This window comes from Nerophis lumbriciformis, linkage group LG25 (assembly GCF_033978685.3).
Source record: "Nerophis lumbriciformis linkage group LG25, RoL_Nlum_v2.1, whole genome shotgun sequence".
In the NCBI taxonomy this organism is placed as follows: domain Eukaryota; kingdom Metazoa; phylum Chordata; class Actinopteri; order Syngnathiformes; family Syngnathidae; genus Nerophis; species Nerophis lumbriciformis.
In genome coordinates this window covers 33,354,313-33,376,802 of record NC_084572.2, presented here as the reverse complement: position 1 = coordinate 33,376,802, position 22,490 = coordinate 33,354,313, and the positions used below count along the sequence as shown (strand labels likewise).

Genomic DNA, 22,490 nt, shown 5'->3' with positions numbered 1-22,490 from the left:
ATGAATGGAAGAATGAATGAATGAATTAATCAACTGACTAATTAATTAACCAATAAATAAATGAAGGACTGAACAAATAAACAAACAAATAAACGAAAGGACAAATATATGAATGAATGAATGAATGAATGAATGAATAAATAACTGAGCAAATAAATAAATAAATTAGTAGATGGACGGATCGATAAGAAAATAGGGGAATACATGATGGAATGAATGAATGAGCAAACAAATGAATGAATGGATGAATAAAAGACCGAATACATCAATGAATTAGTGAAATTCCGGCTGAATTAATCAACCAAAAATTTAACAAACGGACAAATAAGTGAAAGAACAAATTAATAAACTATTCATGAATGAAGAAATGAATGAATGCACAAATACTTAAATGGATTTGTAAATGAACAAACAAGTTAATAAATGAACAAAAGAATGAATGAACAAACAAATCAATGAAAAAATGAATAAACGAATGAATGAATGAACAAATGCATAAATGTATACACAAATACATGAACTGATAAATGCATTAAAAAGAAACGATTGATGAATGAATGAACGAACAAATGAAAAAATAAAATTATAAACTAATGGATGAATAAATGGACAGATGAATTTGTAAACCGATGAATGAATAATTAACACATAATTGAATGAACATGTGATTGAGTGAATGAATGCACATACAATGCACAAATTAATACATCTATGAATGAATGAATACATGAATAACCAAATTAATGAATGGATGATTGAGTGATTCAATAAATTAATTAATGATAGGATGAATGTAAAAATGAACAAATGAACAAAAAACCGAATGCACAAACGAATACATGAATGAATGAACGAATGAACAAAGGAATTAATGATTTAATGACTGTACGAATGAAATAATTAATGAACAAATGAAAGAGTGAACAAACAAACGAATGAACAAAACAATACACAAATGAACGAATGAATGAACAAAGGAAAAAAAGGAATGAATGAATGACTGGACAAATGAAATAATGAATGAACAAATAAATGACTAAACACACAAATTAATGAAGGGATGAACAAACGAATAAATGAATGAATGACTGGACAAATGAAAGAATGGATGAATGAACAAATAAACGAATAAACACACAAATTAATGAAGGGATGAACAAAGGAATGAATGAATGAACAAAGGGATGAATGAATGAATGAATGACTGGACAAATGAAATAATGAATGAACAAATAAACGACTAAACACCCAAATTAATGAAGGGATGAACAAACGAATGAATGAATGAATGAATGAATTAATGAATGAATGGACAAATTAAAGAATGGATGAATGAACAAATAAACAAGTAAACACACAAATTATTGAAGGGATGAAAAACAAATGAATGAACGAACGAATGAATGAATGAACGAATGAATGAAGGGATAAACAAACAAATACATAATGAATAAAGTAACAAATGTAAGAATAAATAATGAATAAATGAATTAATGAAGGGATGAACAAACAAATGAATGAATGAAAGGATGAACTAACAAACGACTGACTGAATGAATGAAGGGACGAACAAACGAATGATGAATGAATGAATGAACGAATGATGAATAAATGAATGAAGGGATGAACAAACCAATGAATGAATGAATGAATAAAGGAATAAATAATGAATACATTAACAAATATACGAATAAATAATGAATAAATGAATGAATGAAGGGATGAACAAACAAATGAACGAATGAAAGGATGAACTCACAAACGACTGACTGAATGAATGAAGGGACGAACAAACGAATGATAAATGAATGAATGAACGAATGCATGAATGAATGAAGGGATGAACAAACGAATGCATGAATGAATGAAGGAATGGATGAACAAACCAATGAATGAATGAAGGAGGAGGAGTGGGAGGAGGGTGTGCACCTGCTGGTGATGTTCGATGCCCATACTGATGGTGTTGATCAGGATGGCGATCATGATGCCTCTGTTGAAGTACTTGCTCTCCACGATGGCCCACAGCTTCATCCTCACTTCGTACCACAGCCTCGTGTCCGCCTCCTCCACCGCGCCCTCCTCCGCCTCCTCCTTGGCCGCCACCACCCCGTCGCATTGGGGGCAGGCGGTGGTGAGCGCCGTGGGCTCACCTGAGGGGGCGTGGTGGGCTCTGTGGCGGTGTGGGCAGGGTGGACCTGGAATTCAAATCACACACTTCTTCACTCTACATGTTGGAACTCATGCTGCCCGTCAATGAACCACAGCTTCCCCCGCGTCGGCAGCACTTGTGCAGCCCCAGACTGTAGATTAATTTATCTATTTTATTATTTTACTTTATTGCCATGGATTCAAAAAATTATATATATATATATATATATATATATATATATATATATATATATATATATATATATATATATATATACACAACATTTTTTTAAACTGTTTTCACAAAATTATATTGTATATTATTTAATTTATATTTTTTTCAAACTTAAAAAAAAAAATATAATAATTACAGTAAATGTCATATATTTAAAAAATAAAGTAAGAAAAAGTAAGTACAGGAAAAAAAATCAATTAAATAGTGTTTTTTTTTTTTTTAAGCCCGAATGTAGGCCTTTGAAGGAGCTTTAGAAGTGTTCCGTCCTTGGTGTGGAGTGGGCACGCTTTTTATTATTATTTTATTTTACAATAGCGAGTAACAAAAAGAAGCCTAGTGTAAAAAAAATAAAAAATTCAGAACTAGTTTATGTTGAAATATCTGGATTTATTAAAATACACGTTCCATACTGTAATATTTTTTGAACAATTTAAAAAAGGGTGTCACATTTTTGTGTCGGTAGCTTTAATACTAATGAGCTGTGTTGGCTATTGTGTACTCGTTCTACTTTTTGACATAAACACTTTAAACGTGCGCTTGCCCAACATAGTAGATGTCCCGTCTGAGAGACAACAATGCAACACGAAGAAGCTGGACGGTATGACGCATGCGTTAGCAATGCTAGCATAGCAATGTGAGCTACATGCTAACTAGGGATGAACCAACACAGTATTGGTACCTGGGAATCCATAACGGTACCAATTTTCAGTACTTTTGCGTATTAATTGTTTAATACTAAAATTGCATTTTTTAATGTAACATTTAAAAATGAGCTAATAATGCTAACTGTGCTGTCCTGTTGTTTGCAATGCAGTTGCACTTCCAAGACATTAGATGGCAGTACTGTACAGGCTATTTAGTCTAAAAGAAGTCGCTTTTGCAAGTGTATTTTGCGCCCTAAAAAGTGTTTATACTGTAAGCAGCGTGGTTATCACATTTTAACGTCATGCTAAGTCAGCATGGTCACTGAAGAAAAACAAAATGGTCAAGTTACAGCTCTGATGTCGCTAGCTGACTGAAAAATAGTTCAAAGAGGTCTGTTTTAAGATGTGTAGCGAAGCCCACGTTCCGTCATCATTAACACTGGGATGAAATATGTCTTTAAAGTGGCGCTGTCGCAAACATTTTCGCATGAAATCTTAACGTATGACGAAAAATCTTCAGTTTAGCAAGCTTTGTTGTTTTGGTCGATTTGGAGTTCAACCAATATTATCGGAAATATACGCCCCGAAATTCTATCGTAACTACAAATCCTCATCAAGAATGAAGTCAAAATCGATTCTTGAAAATTTTTTCGGACGCCGCGAAACACGAGCACAGCTATTGCGAGCTACATGCTAACATGGCATTTTAACATAATGCTAGTTAAGCATGTTAGCGAAAGGAAAAACTAAATGTTACGTCTCCCATGTCGGTAACTGACGGACCCCATCGTTGGCAGAGCTCCGTTTTAAGATGTGTAGTGAAGCCTCTAAAAAAATATAAGTCGAACAACCGTGGCGAAAAACAAGTCTTCATTTTCGCAAAGCTACGAAATATTGCCAGCTTTCGTAATACATGATTAGCTATTATTAATATTATTATTATTATTTGGCATAGAAATTTTAATTTTTCAAAACAGGTTCAATAAGCGTAAACGTGTGGCGAGTAAAGGAAAACATCTTATTAGAAAAAATTGGTTCTTGAAAATTTTTAATCGATTCAGAATCGTAATAAATACGAATCGCAATGTTTGCGAGCGCCGCTAAACACTAGCATAGGTATATGAGCTACATGCTAACATTACATTTTACATCACGCTAGGTTAGCATGTTCGCTAAAGGAAACTTTTATTTTTCTCCCATTACATAATAGTATTAGTAATAACATTAATAATAATATAATATTTTATGGGGAAAAAAATACAAAAATATTGAAAGACTGTTACCATCTTTTTCTATTTATTGATTGATTGCTTTAATGACTGACATATAATAAAACATAATAAAAAATAATAACAATAATATTAACAGAAACAAAATAATCGTCAATAAACATTTTAAATGTATTAATTTATTTCATGAATTTTTAAACTTATATTCATTATGTATGCATCATAGTTAAAAAGTTAAAGTTAAAGTACCAATGATTGTCACACACACACTAGGTGTGGCGAGATTATTCTCTGCATTTGACCCATCACCCTTGATCACCCCCTGGGAGGTGAGGGGAGCAGTGGGCAGCAGCGGTGGCCGCGCCCGGGAAAATAGACTGACTAATTACAAAATAACAGTCATTTTACTAACAATACAAACAAAAACAACAACAATAATAATAATAATAATAATAATAATAATAATAATAGTTATAATAATATTAGCAAAAATAATAATATTTTGTAAAATGTTAATATATTGATTTATTTCATGATTTCGATTTATTAATTGATTGCTTTATTGACTGGCATATAGTAATACTCCTACTATTACTAATATTAATAATAATAAAATAACACAAATAAAAAAATACAAAAATAAAATAAAAATATAAAAATATAAAAATAATAATAATCTGTAATAAACATTTTAATGTATTTATATAATGCCATTTTTAATGATACTTATTACATATGCATCAATTTATAGACATACTATTACAAAATAACAGTAAAAATACTAAACATAATAACCATTATAATAATAATTATGATTATAATAATACAAATAATTAATATAATAATACAATAATAAAAATAATAATACAAAAAAAATATTAATAATAATCTTTCATCAGAATTGTTATACAATAATAATATTGATTAAAAAATTCAAATAATAATAATCTGTTTTCAGGCACCACTTTTTAGCTGTAACCGACTGACGCATCGTTGGCAGAGCTCTGTTTTAAGATGTGTCGCGAAGCCTGCTTTTTTATACATTGTTTTCATTGGCGGTATCAAGTCCTTGATTTAGTTTTCTCGAGCAGTTTTCCCGTGACCCACACGAAACGCCGCGCCATCTGTTGCACTTCAGCACGTTCTCCCGCGTGCATCTTGAAATAATGAGGGGCGCCTCGGTTTGGGTCATTGGTCACACCACAGCGATTCCACGGGCAATTGCAAATCGGTGAGCGAACGTCACCCACCTGGTCGGAAGGCGTCTCGTCGCTCCCGCCCTCCTCTCCCGTTGGCGTTGCGCTCCCTGCCGTCGCCTCTCCTGCCTCTGCCCACGCCTCCGAAGCCGCGGGGTTTCCCGCGCACGGCGTTGAGGAGGGTGACGGTCTGCCTGCGGGCCTTGCGGATCATGTGGCAGATGAGCTGGAAGAGTGCCTCGTAGCAGTCGCCGGGCTCGCTGGCGAGCGTGGAGGAGGACGAGCAGCGCGCCCGCTGCTCCTGCATCAGCTGGTGCTCCCGCTGCTTGGTCTCGGAGAACTGCGTGGCGATGACCACCAGGCACAGGTTGATCATGAAGAAGGAGCCCACCTGGGGACACCAGGGCAGCTTCTTAAGGGAAACACCGTATATGGTCTACCAAGCGGGAAGACAAAATGCACTTTTATCCATGAAAATAAGAAACATCCCAAAAGTGACAAGAGGTTTCTATCCATAACACTCCCGGACAATTTATTTAATTCATAACTAAACTATATTCTTTTTGAAAAATGCAATCAAAAACAATTAAAAAATTTTTTTTTTTAATACGACAATTGATTTAATTACCTATTTATTTATTTTAACTTTTCATTGATTTTTAAAAAAATGTTTCTTTATAGTGATTAGTTCCTTTATGACTATATGACTGATTATACAGTATATCAATAATAATAACAATAATAATAGAAATAATAAAAATGATAATCATAATATAACCTTTAATATCAAATATTGTATTAATTTAATCTTTAATATTAGTGTTAAGAAAATGGATGGATGGATGGATACAATCTTTTATATATTGATTTAGTCCATGATCTTCCTAATTTTTTCTATTGATCGATTGATTGCTTTATTGACTGACATATAACAAAAAAAATAACAACATCAATAATAAAAATAATAATAATAATAATAATATTGAGAAATATATATTTCATAATAATAATAATTTAAAAATTTTAATAATAATAATGAGAATAATATAATCTTTAATACAATATTTTATATATTGATTTATTCCATGGTTTTCCTCACTTTTTAACATCAACAACAATAATAATAATATGAATAATTATATTAATAACTAACAATAATTATAATAATAATATTATAACCGTAATAATATTAATACTTTTATTAATAATACTTATATTGATAATAATAATAATAATAATAATAATAACACCACTAATAATAATAACACTAATAATAATAATAACATATCAATAATTATGTTGATTAATAATAATAATAACAAGAATAATATTAATAATAATAATAGTAACAATATCAATAATAATTCTAACAAAATATTAATAACAGTAATAATATGAATACAAATACAAATGATAATATCTTAACTAAAGATTTTTTATGTATTAATGCATTAATCTATTTCATGATATTTTTAATGATAGTAGACTGATAACAAAATAATAGTTTTAAATCTTGCAGTAACAATGCTATCGATATGATAATAATAATATAAAAATATTAATAATAATAATAATGTAATCTTGTATTACATTTTAAAATATATTGATTTATTTCTGGATTTCCCCCTTCTTTTTCTATGCATTCATTGATTGCTTTATTGACTGACGCATAATAAAAATAATAATAATAGTAATATCAATAATAATATTGATAGAAAATAAAAAATAATTAGAATCTGCAATAAACCATTGTATGTATTTTTTTTGTAGTTCCTGACTTTTCTTTCGATACCCATTGTGTATAAATGTATTCATAGACTGACCAGTTACAAAAAATAGTAATAACACTAATAATTAAAATAATAAAAAATAAATAATAAACAATATTTTAATCTGAAATAAACATTTTTAATATATTTATTTATTTTATGACCTTTTTAATGATATTTATTTAGCGATTTACTCATCACACAATAACAACAATATTAATAGTAACACTGTTTTACTATCATACATGTATTTTTGTGTGTGTTTACTTATTTAATCAACTTTTTAATGATATTCGTGCGTTCATTTATTTGTTGATTGACTAACTACTTTGTGAATAATAAAAGGGATGAACATACTATCTATTTAAGTATATTTTCAACTAATAATTTTTTTCAAATGTATTTAATAAACTTTTCTGACCAGTCATGGAATACATTGAAATACTTCACATAGTGAAATAGTGAATTATTGCACTTTTTAATTCATGTATTCACATTTGTAATGAGCAGCAATCATACATGCATCTGCTGTTAAAAATATAAAAAATCAGTCACTTTACGTCAGTGCAGCAGGACTTTGCTTTAGTCATTTTTTTCAAAATAAAAGCGTCCGTCATTCATGAGGTTTGACAGGCAGCGTCTTGTTGGCGTCGGTTTCCTGCTGACGGCGGCTTTTGAAGGAGGAGAAGGACGACGGAGGAGAAGGACGCAGCGTGTTTAGTCAACAGGCGGCCGTGTAATTAAAGGCTTTGCATGCCAGGCATCGGCGCCTCGTGGAATTAATGTTCAACAAGCAGAAAATGACACCCTCAACCTGTTTGAGCGCACGGCATTGTGGGAAGTAAGTAAGCCCCCTCATTCGACACGCTCGCAGCTCCCCGGCGGGCCGGGCTAACATGACCAGCTCGCCATGATTTATCGCTCTTTGAAAAGCTCTCCGAGAAAAGCTCTCCGAGAAAAGTTCTGCCGTTCTGTTTTTAGAGCAGAAAAGCGGGAAGAAGTTGGACCCGCAGGTCACATGACCAGGGACGTGGACACCTGGACGATGCGGTTACATCAGTGACCTCTGACCTTACACGAGATGAACAGAACACGTGGTCAAAAGAAACTCTTCCCGCACTTTTCTCCTCTGTGGCTGTCCCATTACTTTTGTGCGCACAGAGTATATTGTGAACATTATAAAGTACATGATGATGCGTTTAAGACCCGACCAATCGTGGGGCATCCGACCTGCAGGAACCTTTCTTTGCTTAGCGTGAGTTTTAAGCTAAGTAAACAAAGTATTTTATTAATATTTATATATATATATATATTATTCATACACTCATTCATCCATCCATCGTTCATTCATTCATCCATCATTTCTCCATCCATCCATCATCCTCCGTTTAGTCCACCTATCAATCCATCATGAATTAATTAATTGATCCATTATTCATTCATTTATCCATCATTTACTCATATATGTAGCTATAATTCATTCATTTATCCATCCAGTCATCCATTTATCCATCCATCCATCCATCCACCCACTCATCCATCATCAAATAATTTGTCCATCATTCATTCACGTATAAATCCTGTATTCATCCATCCATCTATCCATAACTCATTGATTCATTAATTTAGCCATCCATCTTGCATTCATTGTTCTATCCATCCATAACTCATTCATCCATCCATCGTTCATTCATTCATTCATCCATCCAACCATCGTTCATTCATTCATTCATTCATCCATCATTTCTCCATCCATCCATCCATCACCCTCCGTTTAATCCTAATCCATCCATCCACCTAGCAATCTATCATGAATTAATTAATTGATCCATTATTCGTTCATTTATCCATCATTTATTCATATAAGTAGCTATAATTCATTCACTTATCCATCCAGCCATCCATGTATCTATCCATCCATCCATCGTCAATTCATTTGTCCAACATTCATGCATGTATCAGTCCTTTATTAATCCAACCATCTATCCATAATTAATTGATTCATTCATTTAGCCATCCATCTTGCATTCATTTTTAAATCCATCCATAACTCATTCAACTATCCATCTTTCCATCCATCCATCATCCTCCGTTTAATCCGACTTCATCCGTCCACCCATCAATCCATCATGAATTAATTAATTAATCCATTACTCACTCATTCACTTATCCATCATTTATTTATATATGTAGCTATAATTCATCCACTTATCCATTCAGCCATCCATCCAACCACCCATCCGTCATCCATCATCAATTAACTTGTCCATCATTCATTCATGTATCAATCCTTTATTCATCCATCCATCTATCCATAATTCATTGATTCATTCATATAGCCATCCATCTTGCATTCATTTTTCTATCCATCCATAACTCATTCATTCATTCATCATCATTTCTCCATCCATCCATCACCCTCTGTTTGATCCTATTTCATCCATCCACCTATCAATCTATCATGAATTAATTAAGTGATCCATTAATCGTTCATTTATCCATCATTTATTCATATATGTAGCTATAATTCATTCACTTATCCATCCAGCCATCCATGTATCCATCCATCCATCCAACCACCCATCCCTCATCCATCATCAATTAATTTGTCCATCATTAATTAATTAATTCATTCATTCATTCATGTATCAATCATTTATTCATCCATCAATGTATGCATAATTCATTGATTCATTCATTTAGCCATCCATCTTGCATTCATTTGTTGATCCATCCATAACTCATTCATTCATTCATTCATCCATCCATATTTCCATCCATCGTTCATTCATTCATTCATCCATCATTTCTCCATCCATCCATCATTCTCCGTTTAATCCGACATCATCCGTCCACCCATCAATCAATCATGAATTAATTAGATGATCCATTATTCGTTCATTTATCCATCATTTATTCATATATGTAGCTATAATTCATTCACTTATCCATCCAGCCATCCATGCATCCATCCATCCATCCACCCACTCACCCATCCGTCATCCATCAGCAATTAATTTGTCCATCATTCATTCATGTATCAATCCTTTATTCATCCATCCATCTATCCATAATTAATTGATTCATTCATTTAGCCATCCATCTTGCATTCATTTTTCTATCCAGCCATAACTCATTCATTCATCAACATTTCTCCATCCATCCATCACCCTCTGTTTAATCCTAATTCATCCGTCCACCTATCAATCCATCATGAATTAATTAAGTGATCCATTAATCGTTCATTTATCCATCATTTATTCATATATGTAGCTATAATTCATTCACTTATCCATCCAGCCATCCATGTATCCATCCTTTATTCATCCATCCATCTATCCATAATTCATTGATTCATTCATTTAGCCATCCATCTTGCATTCATTTTTCTATCCATCCATAACTCATTCATTCATTCATTCATCAGCATTTCTCCATCCATCCATCACCCTCTGTTTAATCCTAATTCATCTGTCCACCTATCAATCTATCATGAATTAATTAAGTGATCCATTAGTCGTTCATTTATCCATCATTTATTCATATATGTAGCTATAATTCATTCACTTATCCATCCAGCCATCCCTGTATCCATCCATCCATCCAACCACCCATCCGTCATCCATCATCAATTCATTTGTCCATCATTCATTCATTCATTCATGTATCAATCATTTATTCATCCATCCATGTATGCATAATTCATTGATTCATTCATTTAGCCATCCATCTTGCATTCATTTTTTGATCCATCCATAACTCATTCATTCATTCATTCATCCATCCATATTTCCATCCATCGTTCATTCATTCATTCATCCATCATTTCTCCATCCATCCATCATTCTCCGTTTAATCCGACATCATCCGTCCACCCATCAATCCATCATGAATGAATTAGATGATCCATTATTCGTTCATTTATCCATCATTTATTCATATATGTAGCTATAATTCATTCACTTATCCATCCAGCCATCCATGTATCCATCCATCCATCCATCCACCCACTCACCCATCCGTCATCCATCAGCAATTAATTTGTCCATCATTCATTCATGTATCAATCCTTTATTCATCCATCCATCTATCCATAATTCATTCATTCATTCATTTAGCCATCCATCTTGCATTCATTTTTCTATCAATCCGTAACTCATTCATTCATTCATTCATCATCATTTCTCCATCCATCCATCACCCTCTGTTTAATCCTAATTCATCCATCCACCTATCAATCTATCATGAATTAATTAAGTGATCCATTAATCGTTCATTTATCCATCATTTATTCATATATGTAGCTATAATTCATTCACTTATCCATCCAGCCATCCATGTATCCATCCAACCACCCTTTTGTCATCCATCATCAACTAATTTGTCCATCATTCATTCATGTATCAATCATTTATTCATCCATCCATTTGTGCACAATTAATTGATTCATTCATTTAGCCATCCATCTTGCATTCATTTTTCTATCCATAACTCATTCATTCAATCATTCATCCATCCATATTTCCATCCATCGTTCATTCATTCATTCATCCATCATTTCTCCATCCATCCATCATCCTCCGTTTAATCCGACATCATCCGTCCACCCATCAATCCATCATGAATGAATTAGATGATCCATTATTCGTTCATTCATCCATCATTTATTCATATATGTAGCTATAATTCATTCACTTATCCATCCAGCCATCCATGTATCCATCCATCCATCCATCCACCCACTCACCCATCCGTCATCCATCATCAATTAATTTGTCCATCATTCATTCATGTATCAATCCTTTATTCATCCATCCATCTATCCATAATTAATTGATTCATTCATTTAGCCATCCATCTTGCATTCATTTTTCTATCCATCCATAACTCATTCATTCATTCATTCATTCATCATCATTTCTCCATCCATCCATCACCCTCTGTTTAATCCTAATTCATCCGTCCACCTATCAATCTATCATGAATTAATTAAGTGATCCATTAATCGTTCATTTATCCATCATTTATTCATATATGTAGCTATAATTCATTCACTTATCCATCCAACCACCCTTTTGTCATTCATCATCAACTAATTTGTCCATCATTCATTCATGTATCAATCATTTATTCATCCATCCATTTGTGCACAATTAATTGATTCATTCATTTAGCCATCCATCTTGCATTCATTTTTCTATCCATAACTCATTCATTCAATCATTCATCCATCCATATTTCCATCCATCGTTCATTCATTCATTCATCCATCATTTCTCCATCCATCCATCATCCTCCGTTTAATCGGACATCATCCGTCCACCCATCAATCCATCATGAATGAATTAGATGATCCATTATTCGTTCATTCATCCATCATTTATTCATATATGTAGCTATAATTCATTCACTTATCCATCCAGCCATCCATGTATCCATCCATCCACCCATCCACCCACTCACCCATCCGTCATCCATCAGCAATTAATTTGTCCATCATTCATTCATGTATCAATCCTTTATTCATCCATCCATCTATCCATAATTCATTCATTCATTCATTTAGCCATCCATCTTGCATTCATTTTTCTATCCATCCGTAACTCATTCATTCATTCATTCATCATCATTTCTCCATCCATCCATCACCCTCTGTTTAATCCTAATTCATCCATCCACCTATCAATCTATCATGAATTAATTAAGTGATCCATTAATCGTTCATTTATCCATCATTTATTCATATATGTAGCTATAATTCATTCACTTATCCATCCAGCCATCCATGTATCCATCCAACCACCCTTTTGTCATCCATCATCAACTAATTTGTCCGTCATTCATTCATGTATCAATTATTTATTCATCCATCCATTTGTGCACAATTAATTGATTCATTCTTTTAGCCATCCATCTTGCATTCATTTTTCTATCCATAACTCATTCATTCAATCATTCATCCATCCATATTTCCATCTATCGTTCATTCATTCATTCATCCATCATTTCTCCATCCATCCATCATCCTCCGTTTAATCCGACATCATCCGTCCACCCATCAATCCATCATGAATGAATTAGATGATCCATTATTCGTTCATTTATCCATCATTTATTCATATATGTAGCTATAATTCATTCACTTATCCATCCAGCCATCCATGTATCCATCCATCCATCCATCCACCCACTCACCCATCCGTCATCCATCAGCAATTAATTTGTCCATCATTCATTCATGTATCAATCCTTTATTCATCCATCCATCTATCCATAATTAATTGATTCATTCATTTAGCCATCCATCTTGCATTCATTTTTCTATCCATCCATAACTCATTCATTCATTCATCAGCATTTCTCCATCTATCCATCACCCTCTGTTTAATCTTAATTCATCCGTCCACCTATCAATCTATCATGAATTAATTGAGTGATCCATTATTTGTTCATTTATCCATCATTTATTCATATATGCAGCTATAATTCATTCACTTATCCATCCAGCCATCCATGTATCCATCCATCCATCCAACCACCCATCCCTCATCCATCATCAATTAATTTGTCCATCATTCATTCATTCATTCATGTATCAATCATTTATTCATCCATCCATGTATGCATAATTCATTGATTCATTCATTTAGCCATCCATCATGCATTCATTTTTGATCCATCCATAACTCATTCATTCATTCATTCATCCATCCATATTTCCATCCATTGTTCATTCATCCATCATTTCTCCATCCATCCATCATTCTCCGTTTAATCCGACATCATCCGTCCACCCATCAATCCATCATGAATTAATTAGATGATCCATTATTCGTTCATTTATCCATCATTTATTCATATATGTAGCTATAATTCATTCACTTATCCATCCAGCCATCCATGTATCCATCCATCCATCCATCCATCCATCCATCCATCCACCCACTCACCCATCCGTCATCCATCATCAATTAATTTGTACACCATTCATTCATGTATCAATCCTTTATTCATCCATCCATCTATCCATAATTAATTGATTCATTCATTTAGCCATCCATCTTGCATTCATTTTTCTATCCATAACTCATTCATTCAACCATTCATCCATACATATTTCCATCCATCGTTCATTCATTCATTCATCCATCATTTCTCCATCCATCCATCATCTTCCGTTTAATCCGACATCATCCGTCCACCCATCAATCCATCATGAATTAATTAGATGATCCATTATTCGTTCATTCATCCATCATTTATTCATATATGTAGCTATAATTCATTCACTTATCCATCCAGCCATCCATGTATCCATCCATCCATCCACCCACTCACCCATCCGTCATCCATCATCAATTAATTTGTCCATCATTCATTCATGTATCAATCCTTTATTCATCCATCCTTCTATCCATAATTAATTGATTCATTCATTTAGCCATCCATCTTGCATTCATTTTTCTATCCATCCGTAACTCATTCATTCATTCATTCATCATCATTTCTCCATCCATCCATCCATCACCCTCTGTTTAATCCTAATTCATCCATCCACCTATCAATCTATCATGAATTAATTAAGTGATCCATTAATCGTTCATTTATCCATCATTTATTCATATATGTAGCAATAATTCATTCACTTATCCATCCAGCCATCCATGTATCCATCCAACCACCATCCCTCATCCATCATCAATTAATTTGTCCATCATTCATTCATGTATCAATCATTTATTCATCCATCCATTTGTGCATAATTAATTGATTCATTCATTTAGCCATCCATCTTGCATTCATTTTTCTATCCATCCATAACTCATTCATTCACTCATTCATCCATTCATCTTTCCATCCATTGTTAATTCATCCATAATTTCTCCATCCATCCTCCGTTTAATCCGACTTCATCCGTCCACCCATCAATCCATCATGAATTAATGAATTGACTCCTTCACTTATCCATCATGTATTCATATATGTAGCTACAATTCATTCACTTATCCATCCAACTACCCATCCGTCATCCATCAATTAATTTGTCCATCATTCATTCATGTATCAATCATTTATTCATCCATCCATCTATCCATAATTAATTGATTTATTCATTTAGCCATCCATCTTGCATTCATTTTTCTATCCATCCATAAGTCATTCATTCACTCAATCATCCATCCATCTTTGTACACATTAGTGTGTGTGTGTGTGTGTGTGTGTGTGTGTGTGTGTGTGTTGTGGTCTGCACTCACGATGATGAGCAGGATGAAGTAGATGAAGTTGTAGAAGGAGTGTGCGTCCATGACGTAGTACATGATCTCCACCCAGCCTTCCAAGGTGATCACCTGCACACAAAGTAGAAGCGGTGCAGGAAAAGGTTCGATTCCGCCAACAACCACTTCGCCAACGTCCGATACCGTCCTACCTGGAAGATGACGATCCAGGCGTAGGCGATGTTGTCGAAGTTGATGGCGCCCTTGTGCGGGTTGCTGGAGCCGGTGTGACACCTGGTGTAGTACCGGTTCCAGTTGACGCAGAGGCCCGACGCGCCCACGCTGCCGTTGGCGGGCGGCTCCACGCTGAGACCCAGCGACTGGCGGTAGAGCACGTCGTCCTTGTCCAGGCAGCACGTGCGGCCTCCCTCGCGGCGCGCCGGCACGTCCAGACACGACATGATGCCGTTGTCCACGGGCAGCGAGCAGATGAAGGGCCGCTCGTCGTCCTCGCTCGCCATGTAGTAAGGACGCGGCAGGCTGATGCCGTACGTGCTGGGGGCCGACATCCCAAGAGCATGAGACAAGAACTGTTGAGATGCTGGAGATCACTCATTTATATTCTTTTTGGTCAAAGATTACCCTCCAAATGGGTTTGTTTTGTGATTGATGCTGTATTACTGCCTTTTCCAAGATTGAACCAAAACATTCATGTTCACAATCAGATTTCTTTGCTCAACCTCTCGAATAAATATTTAAAAGAGATGACCTTTCTCTGGATATTTCTTAGTTGAACAGAAAAAATTACAAAACAAGACTTAGTGCAACAAGAAAAATCAATAGAGTTCTTTAGAGTTTTAGCCTAGGGAAGTGTTAGACTAATTGTATCTAAGTTATCACAGAACTTTGTGTTGCCATGAGGACAAAAGCTGTCTTTGATCCTACCAAGCAAAAGGCTTGTAAAACTCCACTGTGTAGGATGGGAAGCGACATGAAGGTGTTCTGCTTCTTTGATGTAGAAAGATGTTGTCTTGACCCGAGATCTACAAAGCGAAGAGGAAGCAGGACCTGACTCCCCTCCAGGCACCTGTTCTTTGAACTGTTTCACGACCTTTTCTTTGAACTGTTTGTAATAAAAAATGATGGCTGTTTACAACCCCCGTCCCTTAGAAACAGCTGTTGCCATGTAATCAGGGAAAGTCCAAATAAAAGAGGAGGCGTACAATCTTTCGTCAGAGCGTGGTGTACAAGAGTACAGTGTCTATGCGTTTCTCTTCATCGAGCTAAATTTAATTCTGTCTCTGTTTGATTCCTTGCTGCTTGTCTTGTTTAATAGATGTCATCAGTGTTTGAACCTTACAGCAAGCTTCAGGGTTCATGCCCTGATTTGCCAAAAACAACCCTAAATGTCTGAATATCAACTCCAAAAATGCACATTGGACCGTATAACTTATGATCTTAGTCTCCCTTTATCATCTTGGATCACATAAAAAAACATCAATAGGATTCTTGCAGCAAAACAGAGTCAATTCAGTCATTGTGAGCATTAAATCAACAGGGTTCTTGCCCTAATTATGCAACAACAATTCTTCAAGTTTGCATTTTGTGTCATTTCACTTTTTACAACGAATGTCCTCCATGCATTTAAGACACAATATCAACAAAAAATCAATAGGGTTCTTGCAGAAAAACAATTCCAGCCACTATGTGAATATTAAATCAACGGGATTCTTGTCTTGATATGCAAAACAACCATAAAAGTCTGAAAATCAGTTCCAAATATAAATATTATGCAGCATACTGGATCGTATAACTTTTCATTCTAGGCTTCCTTAATCATCTTGGATCCATTAACAAACATCAATAGGGTTCTTGCTGGAAAACAGACTAGTTTCACCCACTGTGATCATTAAACCAACAGGGTTCTTGCCCTGATCTGCAACAACATTTAGTCAAATTTGCATTTTGTGTCATTTGAATCTCTTCTGAGCGTCTTAGACCTAACATTAACAAAAATTAATAGGGTTCTTGCTGCAAATCACAACCCTTTCAGCCACTATGTGAGCATTAAATCAACAAGGTTCTTGCCCTGATGTGCAAAAACAACCATAAATGTCTGAAAATCAGTTCAAATTGCATTTTGGGCCGTATAAATTTAGATCCTAGACTACCTTAATCATCTTTGATGGCATAAAAAAACATCAATAGGATTCTTGCAGCAAAACAGACTAATTTCACCCACTGTGAGCATTAAATCAACAGGGTTCTTGCCCTAATATGCAATAACGATTCCTCAAAAAGTGCACCCTGGAACTTGAAACATCCTCCTCAAGCATCTTGGATGAATTATATGTTTAAAAAAATCAATAGGGTTCTTGCAGCGAAACAATTTCAGCCACTGTGAGCATCAAATCAACCTGGTTCTTGTCCTGATGTGCAGAAACAACCCTAAATGCCTGAAAATCAGCTCTAAAATTGCATCTTCGACCATCTAACTTGATGAACTTAGTCTCCATTAATCATCTTGGATCCATTAACATAAAAATCAATAGGATCCTTGCTGGGAAACAGAGTCATTTCAGTCATTATGATCATTAAATCAACAAGGTTCTTGCCCTATTTTCCTAAATACATTTAGGAAAATTTGCATTTTGTGTCATTTAACTTCTAAAATGAATGTCCTCCATGCATCTAAGACCGAATATCAGCAAAAATCAAAAGGGTTCTTGCATAAAAACAATTTCAGCCACTATGTGAATATCAAATCAACAGGTTTCTTGTCCTGATATGCAAAAACAACCATAAATGTCTGAAAAGCAGTTCAAATTGCATTTTGGGCCGTATACATTTAGTTCCTAGACTGCCTTAATCATCTTTGATGGCATAAAAAAAACATCAATAGGATTCTTGCATCAAAACAGACTAATTTCACCCACTGTGATCAATCAATCAACAGGGTTCTTGCCCTGACAAGCAAAAATATTCCCTCAAATTTGCATTTTGTGTCATTTAACTTCTGACCTGAATCTCCTCCGAGCATCTTAGTCATAATTTTAACAAAAATCAATAGGATTCTTGCAGGAAAACACCATCGTGATCATTAAATCAACAGGGTTATTGCCCTGATGTGCAAAAACATTCCCTCAAATTTGCATTTTGTGTCATTTAACTTCTGATCCGAATCTCCTCTGAGCATCTTAGTCCCAATTTCAACAAAAAATCAATAGGGTTCTTACAGCAAAACAACAAGTTAAGTTACTGTGAGTATTAAATCAACAGGGTTCTTGCCCTGATGAGCAAAAACATTCTCTCAAATTTGCATTTTGTGTCATTTAACTTCTGACCTGAATCTCCTCCGAGCATCTTAGTCATAATTTTAACAAAAATCAATAGGATTCTTGCAGGAAAACAACACCGTGGGCATTAAATCAACAGGGTTCTTGCCCTGATGTGCAAAAACAACCATACATTGCATTTTGCACCGTATAAATGTAGATCCTAGACTCCCTTAATCATCTTTGATGGCATAAAAAAACATCAATAGGGTTCTTGAATAAAACAGACTAATTTCACCCACTGTGATCATTAAATCAACAGGGTTCTTGCCCTGACAAGCAAATACATTCCCTCAAATTTGCATTTTGTGACATTTAACCGAATCTCCTCCGAGCATCTTAGTCCCAATTTGAACAAAAATCAATAGGGTTCTTGCAGAAAAACAACACATTCAGTTATTGTGAGCATTAAATCCACAGGGTTCTTGTCCTGATGTGCAAAAACAACCATAAATTGCATTTTGGGCCGTATAAATTTAGATCCTACACTACTTTAATCATTTTTGATGGCAAAAAAAAAACATCAGTAGGATTCTTGCATCAAAACAGACTAATTTTACCCACTGTGATCAATAAATCAACAGGGTTCTTGCCGTGATAAGCAAAAACATCCCCTCAAATTAGCATTTTGTGTCATTTAACTTCTGACCTGAATCTCCTCCGAGCATCTTAGTCCCAATTTGAACAAAAATCAATAGGGTTCTTGCAGAAAAACAACAAGTTCAGTTACTGTGAGTATTAAATCAACAGGGTTCTTGTCCTGATGTGCAAAAACAACCAGAAATTGCATTTTGGGCGGTATAAATTTAGATCCTAGACTCCCTTAATCATCTTTGATGGCATAAAAAAAAGTCAATAGGATTCTTGCATCAAAACAGACTCATTTCACCCACTGTGATCAATAAATCAACAGGGTTCTTGCCCTGATAAGCAAAAACATTCCCTCAAATTTGCATTTTGTGTCATTTAACTTCTGACCTGAATATCCTCCGAGCATCTTAGTCCCAATTTCAACAAAAATCAATAGGGCTCTTGCAGCAAAACAACAAGTTCAGTTACTGTGAGCATTAAACCAACAGGGTTCTTGTCCTGATGTGCAAAAACAACAATAAATTGCATTTTGGACCGTTTAAATTGAGACCCTAGACTCCTTTAATCATCTTTGATGGCATAAAAAAACGTCAATAGGATTCTTGCATCAAAACAGACTCATTTCACCCACTGTGATCAATAAATCAACAGGGTTCTTGCCCTGACAAGCAAAAACATTCCCTCAAATTTGCATTTTGTGTCATTTAACTTCTGACCTGAATCTCCTCCGAGCATCTTAGTCACAATTTTAACAAAAATCAATAGGATTCTTGCAGGAAAACAACACCGTGAGCATTAAATCAACAGGGTTCTTGCCCTGATGTGCAAAAACAACCATACATTGCATTTTGCACCGTATAAATTTAGATCCTAGACTCCCTTAATCATCTTTGATGGCATAAAAAAAACATCAATAGGGTTCTTGAATAAAACAGACTAATTTCACCCACTGTGATCAATAAATCAACAGGGTTCTTGCCATGACAAGCAAATACATTCCCTCAAATTTGCATTTTGTGTCATTTAACTTCTGACCTGAATATCCTCCGAGCATCTTAGTCCCAATTTGAACAAAAATCAATAGGGTTCTTGCAGAAAAACAACACGTTCAGTTATTGTGAGCATTAAATCAACAGGGTTCTTGTCCTGATGTGCAAAAACAACCATACATTGCATTTTGGGCCATATAAATTTAGATCCTACACTACTTTAATCATCTTTGATGGCAAAAAAAAAAACATCAATAGGATTCTTGCATCAAAACAGACTAATTTTACCCACTGTGATCAATAAATCAACAGGGTTCTTGCCCTGATAAGCAAAAACATTCCCTCAAATTAGCATTTTGTGTCATTTAACTTCTGACTTGAATCTCCTCCGAGCATCTTAGTCCCAATTTCAACAAAAATCAATAGGGTTCTTGCAGCAAAACAACAAGTTCAGTTACTGTGAGTATTAAATCAACAGGGTTCTTGTCCTGATGTGCAAAAACAACCAGAAATTGCATTTTGGGCGGTATAAATTTAGATCCTAGACTCCCTTAATCATCTTTGATGGCATAAAAAAAAGTCAATAGGATTCTTGCATCAAAACAGACTCATTTCACCCACTGTGATCAATAAATCAACAGGGTTCTTGCCCTGACAAGCAAAAACATTCCCTCAAATTTGCATTTTGTGTCATTTAACTTCTGACCTGAATATCCTCCGAGCATCTTAGTCATAATTTTAACAAAAACCAATAGGATTCTTGCAGGAAAACAACACCGTGAGCATTAAATCAACAGGGTTCTTGCCCTCATGTGCAAAAACAACCATACATTACATTTTGCACCATAAAAATTTAGATCCTAGACTCCCTTAATCATCTTTGATGGCATAAAAAACGTCAATAGGTTTCTTGCATCAAAACAGACTAATTTTACCCACTGTGATCAATAAATCAACAGGGTTCTTGCCCTGACAAGCAAATACATTCCCTCAAATTTGCATTTTGTGACATTTAACCGAATCTCCTCCGAGCATCTTAGTCCCAATTTGAACAAAAATCAATAGGGTTCTTGCAGGGAAAAAAACACATTCCGTTATTGTGAGCATTAAATCAACAGGGTTCTTGTCCTGATGTGCAAAAACAACCATACATTGCATTTTGGGCCGTATAAATTTAGATCCTACACTACTTTAATCATCTTTGATGGCAAAAAAAAACAAAACATCAATAGGATTCTTGCATCAAAACAGACTAATTTTACCCACTGTGATCAATAAATCAACAGGGTTCTTGCCCTGACAAGCAAAAACATCCCCTCAAATTAGCATTTTGTGTCATTTACTTCTGACCTGAATCTCCTCCGAGCATCTTAGTCCCAATTTGAACAAAAATCAATAGGGTTCTTGCAGAAAAACAACACGTTCAGTTATTGTGAGCTTAAAATCAACAGGGTTCTTGCCCTTGTATGCAAAAACAACCATATATGTCAAACAAACAAACATAAATCAATAGGATTCCTGCGCCAATTTGAACTAAAGCAAGTACAAAATGAACAGGGTTCTTGCACTTCCATAGGACAAAAGCCAGAGTGTGTGAAAAAAGGTCTGAGCCTGTTGTATGAGATGTATGCACGGTGTGAACTCTGACCCTCGCTAGGTAAAATCAATAGGGTTCTTGCTGACTTCCTGTTCACGTCACATATGGTCATGGTCACCACTTCCTGTGCGGCGTGACGGATCAGACCCGGAGCGGCTCAGAGGATCAAAGCCCGGCTTGTTATCGGATCGGACATCGAGCGTGTGTGTGCGTGTGTGTGTGTGTGTGTGTGTGTGTGTGTGTGTGTGTGTGTGTGTGTGTGTGTGTGTGCGTGTGTGTGTGTGCGTGTGTGTTCTTATCGACAGCGTGAAAAATAAATTCCGTCAGGTAGGTCAGGCCGTCGTATGATTGCGATTACGCGCCATTTCATTTCCAAATTGGTTGCCATGGCGACGCGCTGACCCCCCGCCACGCACAATAATTTTCTCCCCCCCCACCTGAACAATCACACAACTAGTGCGCTCACGCGGACGCTGAGTCAGCGATGGCACCCGGCGAGGAAAAAAAGCAAGACCTCTATTCATTTTAGCAGATGGACATT

At 35.2% G+C, this 22,490-nt stretch overlaps 1 protein-coding gene across 1 annotated transcript in view; it reads right to left on the bottom strand.

Annotated features, from left to right (window-relative positions):
- The window catches only part of LOC133621842 (voltage-dependent T-type calcium channel subunit alpha-1I-like), a 317,273-nt gene that overhangs the window by 167,957 nt on the left and 126,826 nt on the right, over positions 1 to 22,490 (bottom strand). The window contains exons 7-10 of the mRNA XM_061984241.1: positions 15,650 to 15,992; positions 15,477 to 15,569; positions 5,507 to 5,843; positions 1,930 to 2,195 (exon numbers count right to left, since the gene is read on the bottom strand). Coding sequence (XP_061840225.1) covers positions 1,930 to 2,195; positions 5,507 to 5,843; positions 15,477 to 15,569; positions 15,650 to 15,992 — 1,039 coding nt within the window. The remainder of the gene's footprint in view (positions 1 to 1,929; positions 2,196 to 5,506; positions 5,844 to 15,476; positions 15,570 to 15,649; positions 15,993 to 22,490) is intronic.